The following is a 19232-nucleotide window of genomic DNA, read 5'->3' as shown; positions in this document are numbered from 1 at the left end:
TATCAGCAAGTAAATGAAGCAGCCAAGAAAGGAGGAGATTTCACTAGGAATTAACTGGAGGTAGAACCTATGAGCCACTTTCTTTGCCATATTTTTTTTTAACCAGGTAAGTACAGAATTAATAGTCTATTTATTCACACTTAAACTAGAATTTACTAGCCTCTTTACTTGAGCATCTGGTGAAATAAATATCAAGATATTTAAAAACAAACAAAAATGCAATAATAGTATATATAGTTATGTTACTTTTTTAAAAGATTTTATTTATTTATTTGATAGAGAGCTAGAAAGAGAGAGTGCACAAGTAGGCAGAGTAGCAGGCAGAGGGAGAGGGAGAAGCAGGCTCTCCAATGAGGAGGAAGCCCAATGTGGGGCTCGATCCCAGGACCCTGGGATCATGACTTGAGCCAAAGGCAGACACTTAACAACTGAGCCACCTAGGCACCCCATATAGATACGTTCTGATCAAACATTAACATGAACAAAGGTTTCACCAATGTCTATTTTAAACGCAAGTAGTATTTATCCAGGAACAGAAAGCAGGCTTCAATATTGAAAAAAGAAAAGAAAAAAGACAAAAAATGAGGAGGTAATATACAACCTCCAAAGTATATCTCTAAAAATCCATCTGATCTGTGTTTCTGTCATGAAAATACACACTAAATCCAACTATGTCTGTTTGGTGGAAAACCATTTTTATTAGAATCGCCTGGAGTTCACTTGTAATAACATGTGTTCTTAGGACTAAGACCTTAGACCTAAGACTTAGGATTAAGACCTTAAAATCTGGGGTAGGCCTTAGAATCTGAATTTTAACAAGCTCCCCCCAGGGCAACTCTCAAGCACCCCCAAAATCTGAAAGCCAATGACACTGGCTTTAAAAAAAAGTTAAAACAAGAGAGTGTTGTTAGAGTTATTGCCTGTACTTTTTAATATGGACACTAGGAACAAAAGTTAAACTCGAAGTAATAAAAGCATATAAATAATACAGAACCATGCAACAGTCAATTTAATAGACAGTTGGATTAAAGTCTGATGAGTTCTTTTGATAAAGGGATACCCTCTCATACTACTGGAAATCTCCAAATGAGGTGAAATGACACACTGTCGCAAAGAACTATCTGCTCCTATGGGGGGGCACTGGGAACGCACGACCTGGAGTAAGAACACACACCTTCGAAAGAGGCTTCATTCTCAGTTTCATTCTTGATACAACTCAGATTATGAATATTAGCATGGAAGATGATTCCAGGGGTGCCAGGGTGGCTCCATCGGTTAAGTGCTTGCCTTCAGCTCAGATCATGATCCCAGGGTCCTGGGATCGAACCCCACATCAGGCTTCTTGCCCAGTGGAGAGACTGTTTCTCCCTCTCCCTCTGCCTGCCACTTTGCCTACTTGTGCTCTCTCTCTATCTCTATGTCAAATAAATCAATACATAAATAAATCTTTAAAAAAAAAAAGATGATTCCATTTGGAAAAAAACCCTAAAAGACGTTTTCTCCCCCAAAACAACAGGAAAGTAAAGCATCCATAAAAGGAACCTCATCCACTGGAAGAAGAAGTAATAATAGATCAAGGGACAGTGACCTTCCCTTTGAAGTGAACAAATCCCAACCCGGTGTGATCTATAAAAGATTCAACAAGGAACAACTGAAGAAAGAAACCTGAAACTCCTACCGAGACATGATTCAAAACACAAAGTTACCCCCAATAGTGCTCAATTTGCAAATGTTATGGATTTGCCATAATGGGCTCACCATTCAGTTTAGGATTCAGTTTAGGGGACAACCATTTACTGATACAACAGTCCTCAAGAAGAAGCCGGAGACTTTGTAACAACTTAGATGTGCTTTAAAAGAGGTATGCATTCTTGAAAATAGATTATTCTTTACTCTTTGTTAAAGTTAGTGAAATTCATTTTTCAGCAGGAATCTGAAACAGTAGTAACTGGGACAATCTAAATCCCTTGTTATTTATACCTTCAAATATCTACAATAGGCCTTTTCTCCATTGCCTGATGTTAAGAAGTCTTATTTAAGAAAATCATAGGCCATGAGCTGAAAAATACTCTTAACATATCTCTTGAAGTTGCTGCAGGCTGAAACTCATCAACCGCTTTTTGGTCATTTAACAGTTTAAAGTGTGTGTGTGTGTGTGTGTGTGTGTGGTTTACGCCATCGATTTGGCAGCATATGTCATCCAAAACCTGTAGATGTTATCGTACACCCTTTGTTCAAATGAGGATTTAAAGTAAGTACCGGCATTGATTTCTGAGGCTACTATGTGTTTGGGTTGCCAGTGGGGTCTCCAGATGATGTTGAAACGAGGGCTTTTTTGAAAAAAGAATCAACTTACAGGTCTAACATTTGAGTTTAAAAATCAATTTTACAAGTGCAAGATGGTAAGCAGTTCATCTGAAAAACACCCAGGAGTTTTAGTTAACCACAGTCTTCACAGGAGCCAACAAAATCATGCAGCGGGAAACAATGCCGAGTCCACCTTGGGCAGCGCTGGAAGGGCCGCGTCCACATCAAAGGCAAGAAGGCCTCTACAGCGTGGGCAGGATACAGAAGGTAGGAGTTCAGAGGTGGAGGGAACCTCGGTTTCCTCTACTGAAAAGCAGGCGTAGACCAGAATGCTCAAATACCACCGAGGAAACTACATGAAACCATGTGATGTTCAGCCTGGGGCAGACAAGATTTAAGGAGCAAAGGTGACCGTGTGCAGGTACGTGAAGGATCTCTACAGGGTAGGTTGCTACCACAGGGGTCCCGCCTATCTTGTTGACCACCCCTGCCTGCTCCTTGAAAAAGGCCTGACATCTGACAAATGTTCACAAATACTCATTGAATGAAAAATGATGAAATGAATGACCTCAGAGTGTAAGAGAACATACATGCTGTTCTGTGTGGTACCAAAAAATGAGACAGGCACCAGTGGGTAAAAATCTGAGGAACATATGCTCCAGTTAAACTTTTTAAGAAACCACTTTTTAACAGTTAGAGCTCTCCAAAGACGGAGCAGACTTTGTAAGGGAGTGATCTCCTCCTCATTTGGGGGGGAGGGAGCAGCAGTGGTATTCTTGCAGAAACTGGATAACCATCTGTCAAGGATGCTACAGCAATGAAAACACTGTTTACATCATCGAACACCACAAGGGTTTCATTTTTATCCTATCTGCCATTTCTGTAGAGCAAACCTTCTGCTGACATGAAATCATCAAGCTGGAATGAAGGATTTTAAACCATTTTAGGAGTGACTCAACAAAAATGTGTTAGAGTGGTTCCCAAATGCAGGTACATAAAAACATCTGTGGAGCTTGTCATAAATACAGGTTTCTAAGTCCCACTTGATCTCCTTTCTCTAGTCTACTCCGTGACATTGTCTTAGCAATTAGCTCCTCTGTTCAGCACTATCACCAGCCCCCCTTATTGGAATATGTGCCCCATCATCATATAAACGTGACACTCCCCTCTTTAAAAAATATCCTCGATTAACCCCACATCTCTCTCCAACCATCACCTAACTTCTCTTCTTCCTGTTAAAGGAAAACTCTATCTGCATCCAGCTTCCCTCCTCCACCTGACAGTTGAACACACCCAAATAGAAGACACCAGTTACTCCATGTCATGGAATCAATGGTGAATTTCCAGTTCTCATCTGAGTTCATCCTTCACAGTAGCACCTGGCCCAGATGATCGTGCCCTCCCTTTAACACATTTCCTCACATGCCTTCGAAGACACCACACCTTACTGATTTTTATCCTACTTCCCTGGTCACTCTTTCTCAGTCTCCACTCCTCCTCTTAATCCTGACTTCCTAACACTGGAGTGCTCAAATTCTTGATTCAAAACCATTTATTTACTTTCTCGTTGGTTTTCTCCTCCTCTCACTGGGCTGACTTCAGCCTGAGTATTGGTTCTACTTAACTGTTTATACACTTAGTACTTCCCATTCTGCAGCCCAGTTTACTTCACTGAACCCCAAACCTTCATTCAAATGTCCCTTTGACATCTCTGATATTCTTCTCCACATAGTCACACCAAGTTCCTGATTTCCACACAACAGTGACTAACATCCTTCCCAGGGTTCAGACAAAATTAACAGAGTCATTCTTGACTTCTGTTTATACACTATCCACTCAAGCCATCAAATCCTGTCAGCTCTACTGTCAAAAGAGATTCAGAGAATAAACTAGGACTTCTATCTCACACCACACACAAAAATTAACTCAAAATGGGTCTATGGCTTACATATAAGAGCTAAAACCATAAAACTCTTTGAAGAAAACAACAGAGAAATCTTTATGAGCTTGGATTCTGCAATGGATTCTACACTTGATCTTAGCCAAAAGGCCGAGAAGCGATTGCAATGGATTCTTAAGATAGGACACCAAACACAAGAGCAACAAGATAAAAAAAAATAGGTGAATTGGACCTCATTAAAGTTAAAAACTTTTGTGACTAAATGCACATTGCCAAGAAGGTGAAAAGACAACCTAGAAACTGGGAAAAAAAATGTTTGCTAATCATGTATCTATTAAGGGTCTAGTATCCAGAATATATAAGGAACTCTGACAACAGAATACAAAAAAAAATTCTAATTTAAAAATGGGCAAAGGACTTGAACAGACATTTCTCCAGAGGAGACACAAATGACACATATGAAAAGATACTCAATATCAGCACTCATTAGGGAAATGTAAACCAAAACCACAAAGTGGTACCATTTTGTAGCCAGTAGGATGGCTACCATCAAAATAAGTTTTAGTGAGGAATGGAGAAAGGGAATCCTTGTATATTGCCACTGGGCATGCAAAATGGTCCAGGTGCTGTGAAAAACAGTTTGGTAGTTCCTCAAAGAGTTAAATTCAGAATTACCATATGACCCCTCAATTCCACTCCCAGGTATATACAAAAGAAATGAAAAACAAGTACTCGAAAAGTCTACGTATACTACATGTTCATACCAGCTGTATTCTCAACAGCCAAGAGGTGAAAACATCCCAAATGTCCATCAACCAATGAATGAATAGTTTATAGACAAATTGCAAACCATATACATATTTACATACATACAATGGAGTACTAGTTGGCCATGATAAGGAATGAGGTACTGACACAGGCTACAATGGGATGAACCACCGAAACATGACTCTGAGTGAAAGAAACCAGATAAAAAAGGTTTATGGGACTGGGTGGAGGAGGAAGATTTGGGAGAAAATGCTTAATGGATAAGGGGTTTTGCTTTTAAGTGATGAAAATGATTCAAAATGATTTGAAACTAGACAGAGGTGGTGGCTGTAAAACAATGAAATGTATAATCCATTGAATGTTTCCCTCTAAAATGGTTAAGTTTATGCTATGTGAATTTCACATCAATAACTTATTTTTTTTTAAATATTCAAAATCCAACCTCTTCTCCTACCTCTGTTGCTTTCTTCCAAGCCACCATCTTCTCTCACCGACATTATCACTAGTCTCCTGAGTGGTCTCAACATCCCCTCTTATCTCCTTTGTTTTTTCTCAACACAACAGCCAGAATGATGCTATTTTATCAGTCAGTCATGTTTTTCCTCTGCTGAAGGCCCTCTAATAGCTTTTTACCTCCTCACAGTAAAACCCAAAGTCCTTACAGTGGTCTACAAGGCCCCACACAGTGTGGCCCATTACAGCTCTAACATCATCTGACCTCATCCCTGACTACTCTGCCCCTTCTTCTAGATCCTACCACGGTCCTTGCTGCTCTTCCAGCATTCCAAACACACTTCTGCCTCAGGGCCCTTGTACTTGATGTTTACTCTATTTTGAATGCTCCTCCCCTAAATATGTATGGTTCTTGGACCATCTCCTCCAACATCAGTTCTTACTCAAATATCTCCTATGCAACGATGTTCCCCGAAGCATCCTATTTAAACTGCAAAATGACACATTCTCCCTATTTCTCTTCTCTGCATTATTTTTCTGCACATTTTTTTCTGCACGTTTTCTGCACTTATAGCATCTGACATACAGTAAATTTCACGTGTTTACTATGTCTTTCCTCTATTCTCCACTAGACCTTTACTAGAGAATCCAAGGGACATTGAGAAAGGGCCTCTCTGGATCTTAGAAGGTCAGATTTTAAACCACTTGGGTGCCTGCTTGCTAATATGTCTGCCTATGTGAACAGTGACTTACTTTCTTTAACACAGACCTGGTTGCAAGCTTGTGAGAGCAGGCCTCAGCTACTCCAAATCACTGAAGGCTATAAATAACTCTAAAATGACCAAAAAAAAAAAAAAAGAAAAGTGACCACTCGAACTGCCTTATCTTGGTTTGCAGCAATGCATTAAGAAAGATGGACCTAAAATACATCAAAAGGGATGCAAAAAATTCCCAGTTTTAAATAAAGTCTAAATGAGATGATGAAAACAAGAATGATATTTCTTAGTTCTTATGTTGATCTTATTACATACTTAATTGCTCTTAAAAAGAAAAAAAAAAAAAACCACAATAAAAAACTGTCATGCAGTATTAAAACAAGGTCTCCACCCCTGAGAATCCACAGGGCTGCATTTCATTTGTAACTCCTTAGAGCTTATCATAATATCCAAGAAAACAATCTCAGTACCTAGTGCCTTTTCCCACAATCATTGGAAATCAATTAAGTTCAAGTCGCTAGCTAACCTTATAAATACGATGTTTATAAACCTACCTTCCAAATATTTAAAAACATTTACACATTCAGTACCCAAAAAAAAAAAAAAAGTCAGAATAAAAAAAAAAAAAAAAAAAACAACAACAAAAAGAACAGAAAAGAAAGCCAAGGTTTTCACAACAATTCCATACAAGCCTCGAACACAGCGAGCTACTTAAAATAAGGATGGCTTTCCAATTCACATACACAAGAGTACTCATTAAAAAAGTAGTGCAGGGAGACAAACCATAAGAAACTCTTAATCTCAGGAAAAAAACTGAGGGTCGCTGGGGGCGCGTGGGGCGGGGGAGGGACAGGGTGGCGGGGTGATGGACAGTGGGGAGGATACGTGCAATGTGGAGTGCTGTGAATTGTGTAAGACTGATGATTCACAGACCTATACCCCTGAAGCAAATAATACATTATATGTTAATAAAAAAAATGTTTTAGAAGTAGTGCAGTTGTGAAGTCCTGCTAAACTGATAAAAAATATTTTCGTACTCTCCTCTAAAGATACCGTACACTACAGCTTCCCCAGAGCTTCTTAATGCAGACAAGCCTCAATCAGTAAGTAAACTAATCTAAATCAAATTCCCTCCAGTTGAAAATAATCATCATGTCCTGCCCAGAGTTGGTGAGTATAAATGGATTACTGAAAATATTCTTGGTAATTGCAGGTTGCTATTTATGTTGACCAGAGTTGGAGGAGTTTACTTAGTGAAATGTCTAAGCACGTAGACCACCAATGTGCAACACGCAGGAAAATCACTCTTGACATCCACACGCAAAACAGCCTGGATGCTCTTTGCAATGTCACGGTGTGGCTGTGATTTCATAGTGTCAGAGACACTGCTGGTGGCAAAATGAAAATTTATGATTGCAGTGATTTTATTTTCAGGTAAGATGCTACCATGAGAGATTTTTCTAGTTCAGCAGAGTAGAAGTTAAATACTAAAGACTAAATATTACTTTGCAGAGCCCTAGATTTTGCTACTTGTAAACAAGTACGCACAAAATACGAATGGTGACAGTAATTGAAATGTCTTTTTTAATTACAGAGAGCTCTGGTTGCTCCATAGTCACCAATTCCCAAATATGTCTTGTGGCACACAGTCATGGTGTGAGGTGGGAATAAGGAAGACCAGCTCTAAGATGAACTTGTCACAAGACACCTGGCCAGTTAGGCTAGCTCTCACTAGCTCTCACTCTTCCCTGGATTATACCATAATGTTTTGTTTTGTTCTTTAATCATCGCTGTCATCGGGATTAAATTAGGGTTCTAACTCCAGATCTGCAGCTAACCATCTAAAGAGCTGTATAATCACAGGAAAAGCCTATACTCTCACTCTGAGCTCCAGTCTGCTCATCTGTAAAATGAGGGGGGTGGTAATAAATGCTTTTAAAACAGAACAGAAAGGGGCGCCTGGGTGGCTCAGTGGGTTAAGCCGCTGCCTTCGGCTCATGTCATGATCTCAGGGTCCTGGGATCAAGTCCCGCATCGGGCTCTCTGCTCAGCAGGGAGCCTGCTTCCCTCTCTCTCTCTCTCTGCCTGCCTCTCCGTCTACTTGTGATTTCTCTCTGTCAAATAAATAAATAAAATCTAAAAAAAAAAAAAAAAAAAAACAGAACAGACAAATGCAAGGTAAAAAGGAGTACCTCAACATATTACAGTTGATCCTAACTTATAAAGGCAAAAGCAGAGAATACACAGGAGGAAAAAGGAATGTTTTTCACTCCAGAGAGAAGAGGAAAATGAAAAAATTATAAAATTAAATGGTCGTGAGGATGTAGAAAAGAACTAACATACGTTTAGCCTTGGAAGGAAGTGTCCCACAAAAATGTAAAAAAAAAAAAATACTGTCAATAGTCTACGTTCCCTTTGGCCTAGTAATTCTACTTTTCAGTATACATCCCCCTAAAAAATATCCCTGAAGAAAAATCAAAGTTCTCTAAAAAAGCATCTCCATAGCAGCACTCTATGTAAGAGAGAAAAATTGGGAACAACCTGGAAGTACAAAAATAGAGGCCCAGTTAAGCAAAATCTGGCTTTGCTAACAAAATGGAACGAAGGTCTACATGGCCACTTTTTAATACTGAACTATTCTCAGAAGAGTGGAAATATTCAACACGCTATCACACGAAATGTAAAGGCTGATCGCAAATACATTTGTCTTCTTTATGATTTTAAAGAAGACATACCGATGACAACCGGAAGAGAAACTGGAGGGTTGGAACTAGCTCACTGGGTTCATTCTTCCTATGCAATTCACCAGAGCAGCAAAGCACAAAAGGTGTGTGGGAGGAAAGGATGCTCTGCACACTCCAGCCCAGCTTTGACATTTTTCTGTTTCTTCCACATAGTGTTTCACTAACGTGACCAATACCAACTGGATATCCATCTAATGCTTAATGCATTCCAATCACTTTTCACAAAGATTATGGTGTTTTATTGTTCGATAAATCATCATCATGCATGACACCTCTACAACAAAATGTCAGAGTTTGGAGCAAAGACTAGTGCACCAGGGGTATATCCTATGAAACCATACTATACATATGACTGTATGCCCCTCTCCCCAAATGTCATCAGTGAGAAATCAGAGGAAGCATCAAGAGTCAGGAGCTATGATTTCAGGAGGCTTTCAGACTCTACTGTAAACTTTAATACAGCAGGGCTTACCATGAGGCAAATGCTTTAGAGGACTCTAATACATATCTTATGTCCAATTACTTCTTTCCTTAAACATCATAAATCACAAAACTTGACAAAAGGTAGGCCTACATAGTACATAGTACGTACAAGGTAAATGAACTTACAGCAGTGCCCAGAATTCATGAACACAGTCCCGGCATGGTCTTTGGGTTCGGTGTATAGATGTACTAAGAACTCCAGAAAGATATAACAGGTAAAAACATAGACTCCTTTTAAAAAACAATTCTCCAGGGGCACCTGGGTGGCTCAGCGGGTTAAGCCGCTGCCTTCGGCTCAGGTCATGATCTCAGGGTCCTGGGATCGAGTCCCACATCGGGCTCTCTGCTCAGCAGGGAGCCTGCTTCCCTTCCTCTCTCTCTGCCTGCCTCTCTGCCTACTTGTGATCTATCTCTCTCTCTCTCTCTGTGTCAAATAAATAAATAAATAAATAAATCTTTAAAAAAATACATAAATAAAATAAAAAAAAATAAAAAACAATTCTCCAAAGGAAACACAACTGGGGACAACACTCTTGTAAAAAATGGATTTTTCTCAAAAGCCTGTGTAAGTCTTCTTCCTCACCCCAAAACATCGTTTTCTACTGACCAATATTTTGAACTTTATGCTTTAAGCTCTCAGATGCTGGTGACCTTTCACATATTCTATGAATGATAAAGAGAAAAGTAATGGTGTGGCATGAGAGAAATAGTTTGAAAAGAAAAAAAAAAAAAACGCTTAAGGATAAAGAAGGTAACAACTGGCCATACCGAAGCATGTAATTTCTATCGGAGATTATGATATATACTTCTCCCAATGATGGCGAGAGCACAAAGTCAAAAGTAGTTTCGACCTTTCACATTTACAACTCAAGCAAAATCCCAGCGTCTAGGTTATACTAAAAACACCCTGGCAAGCCACTATGCCCAATTTCTACTCTTACCGGCATTATCTAATAGTCAGAAAACAAGTTTTCATTTGCAAAACCATCCAACGTGCCAATGTACTTCATCTTAAATCCATGGTTTCTAATGACAGACTGTGTGTTGATCTTTAACCAGCAAATTTCAACAAGGTTTTAGGAAAAGAGACTGAGAGAAAGATTTATCCATTTAAAAATGAATCTCAGAAATAAATGGCAAAAATGCAACAATTCCACTGACATTTTTTTTTCTCTAAGTTATTCTAGAAAAGCATCATTGATGCATTTTTTTCAGTATTCAAATGATATTTACTGGTCACATAGATCCTAGGACATCATATAATAATTCACAGATTTAAAGAAAATGACAAACGTGCAGAAGAACTCCAAGACTCAAAATCTACATTTGCGATTTGATTTGAATTAAACCTTTATCATGTCAACCATCACCCACTAGATGAGCAATTCAGTGTGGAGAGAGACTAATTTAACATTTACTCATTAAAATACCATGTAATAAGGCAAGGATAGAAAGGTGTCTTAAAAAAAAAAATCAACTACAGAAAGAATACACAGGTGTAAGCAAATCACAATTAGAATAGAAATGAAGATAAAATGATAATCTTGCACTAAAGAGCCTTCATAGCTAAGAGGCCATTTACATTTCAAAGTCCTCTGTCTATGGTCTTCTTAAGTATTATACCACTAAGGTTTGTCAGTGTTGCAGGGACACATTAAGGCTGTGTGGTAGAGCCCTGTGTAAATTAATTAGTTGAGGCTGCACGGATTTTCTAAAAGGAGCTCTCTAAAAGGCGTTAGAGATATGCACGATTTGTGGGGAATAACAATTTAAATACAACTCACTAATCAATTCTTCTTGCTTTCACATTTCAATGACATTTTATGTAATGATAAATAAGCCCATGAAAATACTACTAACCAAAATTTTATTTGCCTGAAGGCAAATAAATATATCTCTTTATTAGAGACAAAGGAAGGGGCTTTCAATTTTGCTTAGGATACTCCAAGTTTTATTTCAGATTTTACCGAGAGGTACTGACATGATTACCACAATGAACTTGACCCACATGTCAATAGATATGTCTATATTGGAAATTCACATATGTTAACAGCTGAATTAGCGATCTAGTAATTTCTACGAGCAGTGTCATAACAAAAATACGGATCTCATGCTCCTGCCTCAAGATTTAATCTGCTAAGGCCTTTATGATAATTTAGCTAAATGTTAAAGAACTTTGACAGGTTTTATCAAAGATAATACTATAGTAATTTCTTTATTTCTTTAATTCAAAATGCTAAGTGGATTTTTGCCATAAATAATTTCTAAAACCATTGGAATCAGATGTTTGGCACATACCCTTCAAAAAAAGTAAAATGTGCGCAGAAAAATGGTAAAAATTAATTACATAATGGTTTCTACTATAAATGAAAAATGGAAGAAATCTGATGTTTTCAAGAGATTAGGATCCTTCCAATTATGTACATAAGAGATTCATAAGCTCTTCTGTAATCCTAAAATAAAGTCCCTACAGTCTCATTATAGCGATTGTGAAAAATTCCTACTTGTTATACAGTAGAGATGATTTTGAGACTTTTTAACGGCTAATTTGTTTCAAGAGCATAGACACTGTATGGACAAATACATCTTTTGAGATAGTACCATTGAGAAGAGGCTGTCCTTCATGCACATCCTGTGATAAGACTGCACTGTAAACATCTTCAGGAAATCCAGTCTTGCATAATGCGATCTCACCAGAAGCCTCTACAGACGCCTGCAACACAAGAAAAAAAATATGTGCAATGATTGCTACCTCCTTCAACTGAGAAACATTCCACTTGGCATAAAGCCTCAATTTTTCAGCTATCTTGTACAAACAACCCCTTTGTTTCCGAACGGTTACAATTAGAATGTAGAGGGCAAAGGGTTAATCTTTTTGATAACTGGAGTAGAAGAAACAAATCCCACTTGTCCTGTCCAGTAAAATCCAAATAATACACATTCTAGTTTCTTCTAAAGACCACGCATTTCCATTAAAATGGGCATCGTCCCTGAAGAATGGTAAAGTGGATCGGGGGCGTGGGGCAGCCAACTAGTTTTCAGGATCCACATATCACCATCACCAACTTAACTTTTCAAGAAAAACGTATACATTAAGAATACAGATTTTTACATTCTCATCCAGTCTCCAGCTATGAAGTTTGTTTCGATATACCAGGTTCATTAAAAGACAAAACTGCGATATACTTACTGCATGATATAGAGTATTTTGTACCAAGTAAAACCAATCAATCAAAAGTCTGTATGTCTCTAATTTGGAGGGCAGGGACACATTAAAAATATAAACAAAGAGGAATACAATTATGTTCCCTTAGGAAGTCTCTCTTGCCTTTTTTTTTTTTTTTTTTTAAAGATTTTATTTATTTGACAGGCAGAGATCACAAGCAGGCAGAGAGACAGAGAGGAGGAAGCAGGCTCCCAGCCGAGCAGAGAGCCTGATGCAGGGCTCGATCCCAGGACCCTGAGATCACAACCTGAGCCAAAGGCAGAGGCTTTAACCCACTGAGACACCCAGGCGCCCTGTCTCTTGTCATTTTTGTCTCTGTTATCACATACGCAACTAACTGCCCAGTGCGGTTGTAACTTAGTCATACCAAGTGCTATGCACTTACCCCCCACAAGTCAGCTTCCCTACGTCTTCCGGCCCTACTGACAGCATCATCGTGCTCAACAGAATTCGTGCAGCGTTTACATTAACCAAGATGGGGATGCATACACAGGAGGAGGAGGAGTGGACACGGCTGCCAGAGGGAACGCAGTAGCTGCAGGGACAACATGAGGCGTGGTCTGCGCTGGGGAGGAGAATCAGATACTGGGAGGAAAGAAGAAGCGAAGTCCCACAAAGAAGGAAACCTGTAAGCAGGTGTCAGAGCAAGCCTCACAGCTTCATAATTAAAGGCCTACCTGGATTCTGCATGAGAAGTTGTGCAAATACTAAAGTCATAAAAATCCACGCTAATCTAATATTTAAACCGTTCTTTTCTGATCTGGAAAAATAAAGAAAAAAGTCCATTTGAACTTTGTTAAATACTATAGTCTTTAATCTCAAAAAAAAAAAAAAAAAAAGTATTAGGCGCAACAGTGAGAGAATAGTTCAGACCCTCCAAATTAGCAAACAATTTTAAGTCTGTTATGGGCAAGAGAGGACTGCATCTGGTCAAGGGTCCGGAGTAACCAACCCGATCGTACAGGTGTTCATGGAGCTGGTAAGGGCACATCGGGAGTGCAGTTTGGAAAATTCTTGTAAAGATGTGGAATATACCCAGCCCACATGCTGGGTATATTCCTGTGGAAACTCTCCTGTGGGTGCTGCAGTCAATAGTGAGGGCATGTTCTCACGTCCACCACGGCATGGCTATAACAGCAGGGCCTGAAGACTACCTAAACAGCCACCAAAATATTCACATCACCAAAAAAAAAAAACCACCCTACAGCATTAGAATGGAATGACTGCAGCTACATTCGTCCACAGGGTTACGTCTCCAAATAGTCAGTTTCTTTAACTTTCATACAAGACTGCAAGAGAAATTTAATTCTAAATCCACCCAGGGAAGACTATTCTTCTTAGGTTAAGTTCAGAAATCTATTTATGCAACACATCAAACTCAGACCACAGACAAAGCATTCTATAACTTGGATATTGAAAAAAATCAGAAACAAAATTAAAAGCATGATTTAGTACTCCATTTGTATATGTAAAGTTTAATACAAAAGATGTGATGTTACTGACACTTATAAAGCAAGAATATCAAAATGTCCAAGGTAGTGATAAACACAGAACTGAGGACAATGGCAACCTGCCAGTGGGGTTGGGGGGGCAAGATACAAAAGGCCTCAGGGAGGGTGGTACAGGCAGGCGGCTTTGATTTTATTCATAATAACTCACTTCTTCCAGTAAAATGTGAAGATATGCACAGGAACATGGGTGCAAATTATATTATTCCTTATTTATCCTGTATGCTCTATTATTTCCTAGTAAGAAAGAAAACATTAGGGACTAAGTGAGAAGTAATGAGGAGAGCTTCCAACACCCATCAAGTTTGGGACACTGGATGCTATTTCAATTCTTGCCAGCTGGAAATATCTAGGAATTTGCACTGGGTCCGTCCGGCAAAGAGCAGGCACTCAGTAATAAGTAAAAGCTTTTGCTTTGAGCTAACCGAAACAACTGAAGGGAACGCCCCGGTGCACCAGACAAAATGGACCAATGTGTTGTAACTCTGCATCCCACTGATCGGTCAGCAGTTGGCCTACCCCTACCCCTCCAGTCCAGGCTTCTGCAGAGGGAGGCCGTGGCAGGGTTCCAGCCAAGGGTGAGTGGGAGCACAGCTCTGGAGGGGCAGCAGGGCGGATGCAAACATGGTCAGCACGAAGTAAACCGGGGTGACATTCCAACATGGCCATTCGGGTTAGGGCAGCGTGCTGTTGGATAAGCACCCAGAGATCCATGACGTCTAACTACTAGAGGAAAACTGGAACCTTTTCTTGATCTCCACACGGCTACTGTCTAATTTTCCTGGGAATCCGCCCTAAGGTGGGAGAAGCCCCAGGAACATGCCCCTCATCCAGACCCACAGGAATGGAATTTCAAGGCCGAATGAAGTCACTGTATGTTCACTCCTTAGTTTCATCTCCAGCTTGCTTCAGAGAAGGTCATTTCAGTCTGCAACAGGTTACCTTTTGCTCAATCTTTCTGCTCAGCTTCCTCGTGGAGGAAAAGGGGCCTACCTGTAAGAGGCAGCTGAGAGAATTTCTGCAATCATGTTTGCAAGGCACATCTCTAGCAAATCCTAGCTACCAATATTAAATACTCATGGGGGTCATATGTTATTTTATGATATTTTCATACTCATTTTTTAAAATATTTTATTTATTTGAGAGAGAGAGAAAGCGCGCATAAGCAGGGGGAGGGTCAGAGGGAGGGAGAGAGGGACAAGCAGACTCCCCACTGAGCTGAGCGGAAGGCAGACGCTTAACCCACTCAGCCACCCAGGCGCCCCTTCAGACTCATTTTAAATAGCTAAAACTGTTCTAAATTCTTCTTCTAAATGGATTCATAGAATAACATGCTGTTATGCTATAATGTGTTTTCTTAAAAACAAGCTCTAAAAATTACTCAACGTATGGACACATTTTTGGTTGTGGCCGCTGGGAAGGGGGTGCCATTGGCCTTTGGTGGCTGAAGGCCAGGGTCGCTGCTCTTCAACACACAAGGCACAGGACAGAGAATGACTCAGCCCAAAGCGTCAATAGGGTCAAGAGTGAAACACCTTGTTCTTCAGCAACTCATGAAAACTGGGTGTCCATCCACCCTTTAACCACCCTCCCCCCGTAGTGGGGAGTTCACTGACTTTTCAAACTGTCCTTCATAGCCTTATAGGGACATCTTCGTTTTCAGAAAACCAAAGCCGTGCCCCTGTGGTTTGCCCCAACGTCGACGGATCACTCTGCCCGACCCAGGATGAGGCTCCAAAAGTTCAAAGAGAGAAACTTTCCCCTCAAAAAGTACTCTGTGGTTCAAGGAGGCAGCTGTGAATCATATGCATTTTCCTAATATTTGAACAAGGCAGGGGTCAGCAAACATTTTTCTCTAAGGGGCCAGATAGTAAATATTTGAGGTTCAACAAGCCACAGTAACTCTGTTGAAATGACCAAACTTAGCGACTGCAATGCCAAAGCCCTAATAGACAATGGGAAAGGAATGAACTCGGCTCTGTTCATTCAAATAAAACTTTATAGCCACTGAAATTTGAATTTCATTTAATTTTTGAGTGGCAAAAATATTTCCTTTCGACTTTCTATAAGCATTTAAAAATGTGAAAAAAACATTCTTGGCCATACAAAAATGGGCATCAGGGCTGTAGTCCGTGATCCCTGGAATGGCATGTTAAGATTTATAAACATTACTATCTCACCTGATTCTCATAAGAGCCCCTTGTTGGGGGTAGGGGAGAATGGTGAAATTATCCTCATTTTACAAATGAGCAAACAGGTCTCACTCAGAGTGGTAAAATACTCTCAAGACCCACATCCAGGAAGAGGAAGAGGCAAGATGCTAACCCTACAGTCTTTCCAAGTAGAACAAATAATTACAACACAATTCCTTCCAGAAACTTGTACTGAGTATGCATTTGCCAATGGAAACCCAACCAGACACCCTCACTGTCTTTAAGAAGTTCAAGGCTTAATGCAAGTACAAAATAAAGAAGTGACTGCAATAGAAAGTGACGACCAGGAGGTAGAGACCGACAGAACCCAGGGCAGGGGTTCGGGGGCCTCCCACACAGAACCCAGGAGTGGGAAGCCATCCCAGGCGGTCACTGTTGGGCTGGAACAAGGCGGCAAGAAACAGCAGACTGCCTGGAGAATTACAATGAGTTCAGTGTCACTGGAGTCCAAGAAGCAAGGCAGGAAGTCAAAAGTTGAGGATGGAGAGTTAGACAGGGTTAGATCATAAATGGTTAGGGGCTTGGGGTTATCCTGTTGCCTATGGGGACTCGGACACAGATTTTAAGCACAGGCAGATTGCATTTGATATAGAAGTCTCTGATACTTCGTGGGAAAATGTTGGGGGGGGCATGACGGTGACAAGTGACAGCTGGGGTACAAGTCAGGACACAGACTTGAATCAGACAGGGGCTGCAGGAAGAAGGAAGGGGCAGATTGTATCAGTATGCAGACAGTTAAAACTGAGAGGCTTAGTGAGGGCAGGGATTCTTTGGAGTGGAAGGGAGGGAGGAAAGGAAGCATGCTCTCCCCCACGTTTCCAGCTGAGTGATTGTGAACTTGAGTGGCACAAACTAAGAAAGATAATCGCAAAATTATAACACCAGGAACAAAGTGCTAAAGAAGCAGAAAAAATGGGATGATAAATCTGCCTGTAGAAATCAAAGAAGACTCCATAGCCGAAGTGACATTTAGGCTCTGTCTTTAAAGATGATTAAAAAATTTGCCAGGAGAAAGAGGAGGAAGTGGGAAAGGGCATTCCAGGCCAAAGGTGCAGCATAGACAAAGGCTTGTTGATTTATATCGAGCTGGTAGACAACCCAAACAACTCCTGATCTTTTTTACCAGAAAACTATTAAGTCATGGCTTCCAGTATCTTTGCTGCTGACTTGGGGCCCCGAGAGGCAGCAATTTACATGTAACCTTACCAGATTTGATCGTGATAAAATAATAATTCCACCTAGATTTAGTCATTTCCCCACCCCTCCAGCTCTCTGCATTAAGAAGGCCTGAGATACCACAAAGTCTTCATAAAGATCCTACTCAGATACTAAAGACAGGTTGGGACACATGCCCAGACATCACCCTTCCCTCCAAACTGGAGCCCTAAGGCAGGCTTTTAAGAAGGGCTATCTGATGGGGGTCTGGGGGGCTCAGTTGGTCAGGCATCCATCTTCAGCTCAGGTCATGATCCCAGGGTCTTGGGGTTGAGTCCTCCCTTGGGCTCCCTGCTCAGCGGGGATTCTGCTTCTCCCTCTGCCTGCTGCTCCCTCTGCTTGTGCCCTCTCTCTCTGTCTCTCTGACAAATAAATAAAACCTTAAAAAAAAAAAAAAAAAGAAAAGAAAAAAAGCTATCTGCTGAGCAGTGCAGACCTCAGATTTTCAAAGTGCCAGACTTCAGTAGTTTGAATCCTACCCCATCAGTTACTGTCTCTGAGACTTCAGAGACGTCACAGTTCCCCATCTGTACAATATGTACAGTAGATATGTACAATAGAGATAGCACCCACCCAGCGGGGGTGAGGATTAAATGAGATCATATGTGTACAGCACTTGGGATAGTGTCTGGCATGTGGTTCTCCAATGCATCAGCTGTCAGTAATAGTATTAACACTATGATGACAAGATAAAGCCAACCCCCGCATGTCTCCTACAGCTCAGCGGTTCCCATACTTGCTCCAGTATAGCAAGGAACCTGGAACCCTGATCTATAATCCAGATTCTTGGAACTAAATCATGAATCACTAAAACAGAATTTCAAGACATGTGGTAGATAAACCGGCACACTTAACCAGTGCCTCCACAGCACGGGGTGGCCACACAGCCAGCCCCCATCTCCCGCCTGAAACCTCTCCGCACGCCAGGCACAGCCCACCTGCGTGCCCTAGCCTTCGAGTCCGAGAACCTAGCAACAAACAGCAATAAAGAAACAATTATTTTCCCTGGTTTTAACAATCCCATGCTGTCTCCTAGCTACCGTGTGCATGTGAAAATTGAATCTGCAAGCCATCCTTTTGTCATTACCGGTTCCAGAAATTTGCCCCAGGTCGGCATAGGGCTCTCTATTCTTTTCCCCGAAAACTATGCTTTCTTGATTTTGCTGTTGGCTTTGCTCTTAATCGGGCATGATCCTATCCCTAATCCGTCTCCACGGTTCTTCCAAGATTACAAGCGAGCAGCAAAAGTCCGCTTGGCCCACTAGGATGAAATTCATGCTGGCCGGAGGAGCGGAACTCATTCAGAGCCGCCCCGCGCCGTCACACGATCAGTTCCCCTATCTTGAGATTCAATTTCCTCTTACAAGTATTTGCTCTACTCTTCCCAGGCTGAAGATCGACCTCCTTGTCTAGAAAGGACAAGAGTGTAATAGGAGTTGAGGAGGACTGCTTGCCTGTTAGGATTAGTCTATCTGTTCCAGTCCTGAACTCCCAATGACGTCACTTTTGTTCCCGTTAGAATTTCCTCCGTAGTCTCAATACTGTGAGCTTGGAAGCGCCGAGTCCACTACTCTTTCAGGTCCCTGTTATCATGATTCTTTTTTATAGTCCTCCTCGGTCACTGGCTCCGCTTTCCAATTTCCTCCAAATCACTCCTAAATCCAAGCTTTAAAATATTCTACTGAAGCCACAGTGGACG

General features: G+C 40.8%; 1 protein-coding gene and 1 pseudogene across 1 annotated transcript in view; both read right to left on the bottom strand.

Moving 5' to 3' along the window:
- CDH2 (cadherin 2) overlaps positions 1 to 19232 on the bottom strand; it is a 211525-nt gene that overhangs the window by 171247 nt on the left and 21046 nt on the right. The window contains exon 2 of the mRNA XM_032309845.1: positions 11973 to 12084. Coding sequence (XP_032165736.1) covers positions 11973 to 12084 — 112 coding nt within the window. The remainder of the gene's footprint in view (positions 1 to 11972; positions 12085 to 19232) is intronic.
- On the bottom strand, positions 4238 to 4369 carry LOC116572583 (annotated as a pseudogene).

Source organism: Mustela erminea, chromosome 13 (genome assembly GCF_009829155.1).
Source record: "Mustela erminea isolate mMusErm1 chromosome 13, mMusErm1.Pri, whole genome shotgun sequence".
NCBI classification, from domain to species: Eukaryota; Metazoa; Chordata; class Mammalia; order Carnivora; family Mustelidae; genus Mustela; species Mustela erminea.
This window is presented reverse-complemented; position numbering and strand designations above follow the sequence as displayed.